The sequence below is a fragment of the Electrona antarctica genome (assembly GCF_951216825.1).
Source record: "Electrona antarctica genome assembly, contig: scaffold_41, whole genome shotgun sequence".
NCBI classification, from domain to species: domain Eukaryota; kingdom Metazoa; phylum Chordata; class Actinopteri; order Myctophiformes; family Myctophidae; genus Electrona; species Electrona antarctica.
In genome coordinates this window covers 67,406-78,015 of record NW_027638439.1, presented here as the reverse complement: position 1 = coordinate 78,015, position 10,610 = coordinate 67,406, and the positions used below count along the sequence as shown (strand labels likewise).

General features: G+C 41.5%; 1 protein-coding gene across 1 annotated transcript; it reads left to right on the top strand.

Annotated features, from left to right (window-relative positions):
* Nucleotides 1-4,336: 4,336 nt before the first annotated feature.
* Nucleotides 4,337-10,218, top strand: LOC306918075 (uncharacterized protein; the record flags this gene model as incomplete). Its single annotated transcript, XM_079530963.1, has 8 exons — nt 4,337-4,529; nt 5,542-6,149; nt 6,334-6,411; nt 6,622-6,769; nt 7,111-7,202; nt 7,585-7,633; nt 7,936-8,089; nt 10,039-10,218. 8 exons carry the CDS (start codon nt 4,337-4,339, stop codon nt 10,160-10,162), a joined length of 1,446 nt encoding a protein of 481 aa, XP_079387089.1. The 3' UTR covers nt 10,163-10,218.
* Nucleotides 10,219-10,610: the final 392 nt, after the last annotated feature.

The window sequence follows — 10,610 nt, the reverse complement described above, 5'->3', positions numbered from 1 at the left end:
GTGTCTGCACTTTATTAAAAAGAAAAAACTACCTGAAAGTGTTGTCCACATTGATCACACTCTTAAAAAAGTCCGTCGTCTGATGGGAATGTCCCTTATATATGTGATTGGATCGTTCCCAATTCCAGAAAAGCCATAGAGCGAAGCCTATGAGCAAAGGGAATGTCCCCATCTTTTGCGGACATGCGCACATTGGTGTCAAAAAAGTAGTAGAGTCCGCCATTACAAAATCTCTCCGCACTGGTTTAGAAACAACAGGACAGGGCAGGCTGCATGTGTTAACTTTGGAGTGACTGGAACCTCACGCTTCTTTTGGTAAACACGTTTGGTTGGTACGTTAATTACATTAGTTACATTTACAATACATTTATTTATTTTATTATTACATCTCTGGCAGTGTTTGTGTGTAACTTCTGGCCCCAGTTGGCACAAGTGCCCAGTTTTCCCGCGGCAAAAGTTGGGCAAATAAGTGTTTTATTAAAAAAAAAAGATAGGTTAAGATTATATTTAGATAGCATTTATTATATTTGCGGGTTTGTGTCGCGTCCGTTCTTGAATGACACCAGTGCTATAGCTCTGGGGGTGAGTGGAGGGTCCATTGTGGCCGGCTTAGCTTCTGCGCTAGCCCGCTAGCTTCCTTTCCTTCCCCCTCAAAGCTGTTCGCTACCCGGAGCTATTGTTAGCTAGCTAACAATAGCTAGCTAGCTAACAATAGCTAAATAATAATAATTTGCGCCAAGGAAGCCAAGTAGTTTCCCCACCTCAAAGACTTGGCTTACCAACAGACCTTATATAACAGTTAGCTGTTAGCTACCGGAGCTATTGTTAGCTAGCTAGTGCCCAGTTAGCTAACAATAGCTCAATAATAATAATAGCTCAATTTGCGCCAAGGAAGCCAAGTTGTTTCCCCACCTCAAAGACTTGGCTTACCAACAGACCTTATATAACCGATATCTTATATTATATTTGCGTGTGTGTGTTGTCTGTGTGTGTGCTTTAATGGCATAGAAGGTTGTGCTTTAGCTTCCCTCGCTAGGCTAGGCCGCTAGCCAAGACTGCAGCATTTACCCCTCAATGCTAGCTTTTGGTTAGCTTTATGTGTGGTGTTCACAGTTGGATGGATAATGCTAGAACGTGTCCGGTGGTGGGTTAGCTCCCGCTGCTAGGCCGCTAGCCTAGACAGCCAGCCTCAATGCTATAGTTTAGATTGGTGTGTTGTGTACAGAAACGTATAGGCTACGTGCTAAATATTGAATTCGGGTTTAGTTGATTAGTGTGGTTTGTAAAACGAGTGGCTAGGTTATGGCCAGGCTGGAAAACATGTTGACTGTTAAATGATTAAATGTGGTCATAGATATTATTCAATAGCCTTGCTGTTCATGTTACAGAAGTAGACTTGGAACTGTAGTGTCTGTACAATTTAAGTGCTAATTAAATGTTTGCAGCACAATATACAGTACTAGAGTAGTTCATTTTTTATAATTTTTTCCCAAGATGCTCTTTTGAAACACTTTCAGTTATCAGTATCATTACTACTATTATTAAATATTTGGAGGGGACTTTGTAGCTATTTGGATCAAATTTAGCCTCAAAAGAGCATATTGGGGGGGGAAATAGAAATAACTACTCGTGTTGTGTCCGCTGGCAGATGGGGCCACCTCTGATTATTTTCTGATTGTCTTATCTTTCACCTCATCAACATGTTGGCTTGTAATATTTGTGGCTTTAACTGTGTATCTTCGGCAGATTACCTGAAACACTGCAGATCACACAGGAATATGAATAATGTGTTTTTTTCATGTGGCCATAAGGACTGTGGACGGAGGTTCTCCAGTTACAATAGCTTTGCTGTTCATATGTCACGAACACATCCAGATACAAAGAGCAGACAAACATGGAACCGTAATGTGTCAGTACAGTTAAAGTGTTCATTTAATTTCTGCAGCAGTGAATATGGAGAGCTTAAAAGTCTTGTGTCTCACTTGAGTGGTCACATATCTGAGGGTCTGACTGTAACGTGTCCCTTTGATGGATGTTCCACAACGTGTAATGTAAAGTTGTCTTTTTCATCTCATATTTCGAGGCATCATAAAGGGTGGGATGTTACCAAGATAGCTCCTGTTCATTTATGTGAAGTTGCAGACCATGTATTGCCAGGAGAAGGATCAAATGTTGTACAGGCGGAAGTAATTGTTGACGATGCAGAACACGTTGACAATTTGAGTGATCAAGTGAAAGACGGCTACACAGAGAGTTTAGCTCAGTTTTTCTTAGGATTGCAGGCAAAGTATTTAGTTCCAGCCTCCACAATTACTGAGATAGCAACTGAGATGAAAACATTAAATGCTATTCATCAAGAATATACTATGGATGTGTTAGCGCGTGAGCTTGAACAGTATGACGTTCCAAGAGCGACATTCACATGTCTTGGAAAGAGTGCATACGAGCAGAGCCCTATTCACAAGGCATTGAATGAAAATGGTCCTTTAACTACACACCACAGAAGGCTGCAATATTACAAGGCCCACTATAATTATGTTCAGCCTCTTGAAGTCAGTCTTGGGTACAAAGAGGGGCAGCAGAGGCACTACCATTACATTCCTATTTTGGAAAGCCTCGGAGCAATTCTGAAACAGCAAGGTGCAGCTCAATTCAATAATCCTCATGTGGAACTGGAAGATGATATCCTCTGTGATGTTACTGATGGGTGGGCCTTTAAATCAAATGCCATGTTTTCATCAGACACAGACACTTTAAAGGTCCTCTTATTCCAGGATGCGTTTGAGGTAGCGAATCCACTTGGATCTGCCAAGACAAAGCACAAAGTATTAGCTGTCTACTATACCTTGGCCAATTTCCCTCCATGCCAGCGGTCAACTATTGATCAAATACAGTTGGCACTACTCTGCCTAGAGAAAGACCAAAAATATTTTGGAGTCAATGAGATTTTCAGTAAGCTTGTGTCAGACTTGTGTAAGCTGGAGGAAAACGGCATACCTTTTAATGGACAGATGTATAAAGGTACTGTTGCATGCATACTGGGAGATAACCTGGGCTCCCACATGATTGGTGGTTTTACAGAGAATTTCAGCTCTGCTGAATATTTCTGTAGATACTGTCTAGCGACAAGAGATGAATTTCGGTCTAACCCTCTCACAGTTTTCACTCATAGAAATCCGGCTAATTATAATGAGACAGTGCAGTTTCTGGAAAGTCACCCTGAGGTCCCAATGCATCATGGTATTAAAGGTGACAGTGTTTTCAACAAACTGTCTAACTTTCACGTATGTCAGCCAGGATTGCCACCCTGTCTTGCACATGATCTGTTTGAAGGTGTGGTTGACTTTGATTTAGCTATGTGTTTGCAATTCTTAATCAAAAAAGAAAAGTGGTTCAGTTATGGGGTCCTTAATAATAGACTCAAATCATTTACTGGTGAAAGCAAAAACAAGCTATATGCTATTAACATTACAGGAGCAAAGATTGGTGGCCAGGCAGCCCAAAACAGGTGGCTTTTGAGATTCTTGCCGATTTTACTGCATAACAGAATTAAAGATGCCGACAATGCAGTATGGGGCATGGTACTTCTCCTGAGGGAGCTAGTTGAATATGTCTGTGCACCTCGCCTTTCAGAGCCACAGATTGCTTATATGAAGGGGCAGATCCAAGACTATGTTGAAATGAGGAAAGAGTTATTCCCACTAGTAAGACTTAGACCGAAGCATCACTATCTGCTTCACTATGCTGACTTGAGTTTACATTTTGGCCCACTCATACATACTTGGACCATGCGTTTTGAATCTAAGCATTCATATTTTAAAAGATGTATCAGGTCATCTAAAAACTTCAAAAATGTAACCAAGTCACTTGCTGATAGACATCAGTTGTTTCAGGCTTATCAGGCTTGTGGTAGTTTATTTAGCCCCCAGGTTCAAGTTTCAGACTCCACCAAGTTCTATCCTGAGCTGTATGATCGAAGCATAAGGACAGCAGTTGACGAATTCGGAATTAACTCGAGTAACGCAGTTGTCACAGAGAAGGTCCAGGTTAAAGGCACGTCATATGAAAATGGTATGCTTGTTGTACTGAGATATACTAAAGGACAACTACAGTTGGGACAAATAGCGAGCATTATTATTAAAAATGAAACCACTGTCCTACTTTTGCTACGGGGGAAAACGGCCAGCTGGGTTCCTGAGCTTGGAGTCTATGAAGTTGATGAAAATGTTTCTGATTTGTTCAGCTGTCAAAATCTGGAAAAATGTACAGAATATTATCCACTTTCTTCATATCAGAGAGGTGGGAGGTTGCTCATTCCTCTGAAACACATGCCAACATGGAGCCTGTAAAACAGTTGGTTAAGAAAGCCATGCCATCACTTAGTAGTGATAAGATGAATGCACTCCTGGCCAGGTTAGAGGAATTAGGAGTTGCAGCTGTGGATGACCTCATCGATGTGCAAGCCTCGGACCTTGAGAACACTCTGTCTGTCATTCAGTGCAGAAGACTCGTCCGTGCTTTCCAAACTGGTAAGTTTTTCTTCTGCACACATTAGTACACATAGGCTACAAAATTGATGTCTGTATAATCTAGTATTTTGCAAACTTTAATTTAAGAACCCCATACGGTGTCCAAATGAAACCAAATGGATTCCATTTGTACACATTCAGAGTTGTGGGTCCATTTGGTTCCGTATGTACACTGATTTACAGACCTGCATGTAAGGTCATTTGGTTCCATATTATGTAGGCCTACAGTTACAGACCTGTAAGGGTCCATTTGGTTCCATGTGTACACTCAAAGTTACAGACCTGTAAGGGTCCATTTGGTTCCATGTGTACACTCTGAGTGCAAATGGACCCTTACAGGTCTGTACATGTAAAGGGTCCATTTGGTTCTATTTGTACACAAATGGCAAATTCACACTTTGTTGGTTTGTGACACATTCTGTGTTATGTTTTCTCTATTTAATGCAATTCTCAATGTCCGGTCTGAGGAGCACTATTGGTCCAAATTAACCTTTTTTGCCTTTAACTCTGACCCTTAGACCTTTAACCCATTTAGACCTGAGCACGTGTCTGTGTCACCGTATAGCTTTTAACCATTATTTTAAACTTTAGGTGTTGGGAAAATAGCAGATCTACAAGCTCATAGTGCGGCCCTGAGTGCCGCGCTACGAGCTTGTAGATTTGCTATTTTGAAAAGTTGTGAAAACGTGTGTAAATCTTTGACTATATGTATTCTTTCACAGCAAACGGTTTTAACTCTTATTTGATTCTGGGGGGGTCCCTGGAACAACACATTTTCAGATGGGGGTCCACGGTCAAATACAGATAGTTCTGTGGGTCCTTAACATGAAACAGTTTTAGCACCACTGATATGTTTTTCAGAAAACTGTCAGGATTTGGAAGACATTTTGTAGAATCTGGGCTCAGGTCTTAATTGGTTAATGGCCCATTTGTGCCCCTGGTGTTCCCCAACCGGACTCTGAGAACCAGCATATTAATGGTAATATTGATGAGGTGGTTATGTTATCCATAGATTCACAAGCTTCAACACCCTTCACAAGCGGCCCAACATCTGTACCTCTGCCACAGAGAGACCTGCCAGTCCTGCCCCCAACACCACCTGAGACGACAACACCAGCAGGCTCCCCATCCTGTCAGACATATTCTGTGCCATGGCACAAAATGCCCTCCACAGTCATGGAGTCCTTCACTTCAAAGAAATGGGTACCGACGAAGAAAAGACATGACATGATTCGGTTGCTTGTGGATGATATCGTCTGTACACATCATGGACAGAGACCTAGCAGAGCACAGCTGCGGGATGTCGCCCAGCAGATGATTGATAAATATCCTCTCTCCTTCCAAGAGACAGAGCCCTTTGGAAATAAGCCGTTTGCGTCAGACGGTTGTTCAGTTCTCTTTCAACAGCTAGAAAACAGAGTTGAAAATATGAAGAGAGATCCAACCTCCGGGATGAGGCCAGCCGAGGGTGACACTCCAAGAAGGAAAAGGTCCAGATACTCTGATCGTTACGGATGTGTGGAGTGGCAGCCTGCTGTTGAGGGACCCGAGTGTAGAGCAGCCCTGCAGTCTAAACAAGAGGAATTGAAAAGTGCCTTCAGAACCCATGATCGCCACCAGGTAAGGCTGCAACCATCCATTATTTAATTGGTGATTATTGTGTAACTATGGATTACCTTTTGGTTAATGGAGTAATTGAGAAGTCATTTATAAAGTTCACAATGGGGAAACATGAGCTTATAGATCGGAGATATATGTGTTTGTGTGTTTATAAAACAATCTATTGGATTTCTTCTATTTTTAGGAGTCATCTGTTAGAAAATTGATGACTGAAACGTATCCCATCCAGCGTGAAGCCATAAACGATGGAACATGTGTCCTGGTAAGGGTCTGTGTATGATGATGAATATCGTATCGTGATATTCACAGATATCGTATATGTTTGCAATACCTTAATTTATACTTCTGTAGAATGATGGCTTTGTTGAACAATAACCTTAAAAAACACATGAAATAATATCATGTATCGTGATAATGCTAGAAAAAATATCGTGATATTGTATTTTTCCATATCGCCCACCCCTATGTCAAGGTCATGAAGGAAGAGTGGCCATTCTTTTTTGAAGCTCCTCACCTGTTTGAACACGCATCTCAACTCCTTGGCTTTCCGGTACTCAACAAGCTGGCAGAGGAACTTTCCGGCAAAGAATCGGGCATCAACAACTTCCTCGACTCCAAAGGTAAATTACCCCCCACCCCACCCCTGTTTCCCCAATATACATTTATTGCTACTAGTGTTGAATATGTATTTTCTATTGTATGTCATCCTATTCACTAATATCTTTGCTTATGTGGTAGTCTCACGTTGCCAAACTGTAGCCTCTTGCAATTTCCAAATGCTTCCCTCATACAGTCTGGAGCCACGGAAGTTCTATCATGATTAAAATATAAAGCGGAAGTGGAGCCTCCTCCCCACTTCCGTTTCGTCTTTACAGTTTACACTTTTGAGCACCACAGATATAGAAACATGTATTCTGTATAATTGGTATGAACTGTTAATAAAGTATTCAATCAATCATAGGGTTGAAGCTGGGTGATGGTCCAGTGGAGCTGATCAAAGGCATTGCTAGATACTTAAAGGAAAACCCTGATCGCCTCTTCTTCCAAAATGAGGTAAGTGTTATGGATTGTAAACCCCAGGAAATTATCTCAACATAATTATCTATATCCAGTGGTGGTAGAAATACTCAACCACAGTACTTGAGTCAACGTATAGATAGTGATACTATACATATCATAGTTGATCCACTTTGCACTGCTGGTACTCTAAGTCTAACCCATTTAGACTGAGAACAAATTTTGGGGTTGTCAAACTTGTCACATGTACATACTGCAACATAATTATATTGTAATGTGTGAATCATAGAAAATATTGAGAATCCCTGTAATATTTCTATGCTTAGTCGTTACCTCTGATTCAGACACTGTTTGTGTACATTGGAAACGTAAAATCATCAAATGCATGTGTGTATCTTCATCTTATTTTTCTCCTCAGGACTCCAACGATGTTGATCTCCCATGTACCCCATGCATCCTACTCAGAGGTTAGTAGTTATCCCAGCAAGCTTGGTATATATGCTCCATTTGTTTTTAGTTTTCCTGCTAAGACAATTTGTTGTGATGAAAAGGTATATGCAGATTAGGGGCAACATCTTTAAATTATGTACAATTGTATGTACAAGTCTGAGAAACAAAATGTTGAATAGCGTTTCAAAGCAAAGTTTTTTGCTTGTTCTTACCAAAAACTACTAATTACCAGAAATCACAGCAATTATTCTATTTTTCTTTTGTGCGTGGGTGTGTGATTTCTTAAATTAATTTCGTTTTTTGTGATAATCTGTTTAAGGTGACCAGCAATTCAATATGGCTGTGGATCAGGTCATTGTAAATGACCACATCACCTCCCCTGTTGCGGCCCTCGCCTATGCTTTCTCCCTGTTCTATGTCTGCAACATCGAGTACCCGAAGGAGATGGCGTTGACGCTGGAGTTTGTGCAAAGGTAAGCAACACATGGTTTTGTAATGTTTATAGCTGGGCTATTTGAATTCTTGTCTGTCATAATGCGTCACAACACAATGTGAGCTTGTAGATCTGCTATTTTGGCTCTGCAAGGCTTACTTGTGCAGAGTTCCAGATGATTACAAACATAACCTGCCAAAAACATTCTAAGTCCATGTTCAACAGGTCAAGATATTTATCTACATGATGAAAATGCTAAATGGTGCTTTTATATACAGACCTGCACACAGGCACTACGCCAGTGCGCATGCGTCGTCAAAATTAATTCTGCGCTGTCAATCAAGCGCCGGGAAGCGCTTCTGCGTACCGCCTGCTGGGGCCGCCTAGAATGATTATTATGGCCAGAATACTAGTACAATCTGTAGCGAGAGCATTTCCCACCGACTGCCACTCAAAGTACGTCTTGCACAAGTGCACTGGCCATTTTTACAAGTTGTAAAAGGGGATGCTTTGGATGCTTTGCACTCTTCCCATTCGCCGCTGTGCTTATGTTTTTTTTCCGGGTGCTGGAGCAAGTTGCTCGTTTGCGATGCCGTCTCACACAGCCTAGGCACCGGCCACTGACTTTTTACGGGTACAGGTTTTAGTTCCGACAGTGGGAAGAGTGCAAAGCATTGCGGACTGGCACTGCTGCTGCAGCCTGCACAACATGAAGCGTATCAACATGACAACACTGTGTCCCGACATACTGTCCCTTATTATCGTAAAGTCTGGGAAGTGTACACTGTTTGTTTTTGCACCGAGGAGCCATGTGTGTCTAACTGTCTGAGTCTGACTGTACGTTGCCTCGGTAAAAACAAAAGGGAAGCCTGATGTATGCTTCGCCGTGTATGTTAAACAAATAGCTGATCTGCAAGCTCACAACGTGTCTCCTCCGCAAGACCGCAACACGTTGTGAGCTAGTAGATCGGCTATTTAAATATATATATATATATATATATATATATATATATAATATATATTTTTTTTAAGTACCTAATTATTGCTTTGATGCTCATATTATCCTTAGGAAGTATTAAGTTGTTTTTATTAGAATATGCATTTAGGGCTGGACCACACATGGACCTAGCTGCAATTTGCAACTCTAGATTCTTTTTAATAATGGTATGAATCTAGAGTTGCAATACCCTCCATTGACTCCCCAGTCCCCACCTATCCAATAAATATAGTTTTTCTATAAGTTATTATATTCATGCATCCCTCTATTATCCATCCGGCGAGACGGGTCGCCGCATTTTGGAGAGCCAAGTAACTTCTCCAGGTGCTCCTCTGAGTACTAGACCAAAAAAGTTGTGTGCAGCCCTGTTTATATAGAGCTTTTATCCAACTCGCTTTACATTACATCCACACACACATTCATACACCATTACATTCACCCATGATGGCCGAGGAAACCATGCAAGGCACCATCCTGCTCATTGAGAGCAATTAGGGGTTCATCAGAGTCTTACTCAAGGACACTTTGACACTAACTCTGGGGGAGCCCACAGGATCGAACTGGGAACCTCGCCGTTCCCATCCAGCTGCTCTACTGGCCACTCTACCCCTGAGCCAATATCCCAAATTAAACAAATAAAGTTGCCCTTCATTACCAGTACAATTTTTACATCATTCAAGCTAAGGGCTGCAAATCCCAACCAAAGATCTATCCTATGTTGCCACCTCGTGGTCACTATTTGACATGCATACTTGTCAAAGCCCAAATTGGTCATAGTCCAGTACAATGTCTATTTCTTCCAGTTCCTTGCATATTGCTCTGCCCTTAGCCTAAGAGAGGTCAAGTTTTCCATATTGTATCTCATTGTCTACTTGGCACATTTTGTGCCAAGGACCACCATCAACTAACTAAAGTATCTCAACTGTGTCTGTTACTCTTTACTTCAGTTTCATCTATTTTATGTGTAGCTAAGATTTCTTCTGTTTCCTTAGAGTTTTCTTCGGAATCAATCCAGACAGAGGGTCCAAGGCAGAACAGCAGGGGAAAAAACGGCACATTCCGGCAAGACTGTCAAAGTTTGTGTCTCAACTGAAGGATTTCCAATGGAGCATTTGAGGTTTTTGGACTGTACACACACACACACACACACACACACACACACACACACACACACACACCTCACCTACTGTCTGACAAAGGACAGTTAGTCTGATGGAGCAATGTTTTGTGATTCAAGACTGTCAAAGTTTGTGACTCAATGAAGGACTTCGTATGGAACATGTGAGGTTTTTGGACTGCGTGTACCCACACGCACAACCACACACACACACACACACACACACACACACACACACACACACACACACTACCTCTTGTATGTCAGACTGCCAGTCTGTAACAATGTTTTTCTCAAGGTGAGAATGCAACAGCATTGCTGTTTATTAAGTTTTGAAATGGAAATGTGTATGGCACTAAGGGGGCATAGGGGTGAAGTACCTGCCCCCCCAAACAGAACTTAACTATTATCTATCTCAGAATGTTAGTCTGATGTTTGAGTATTCTA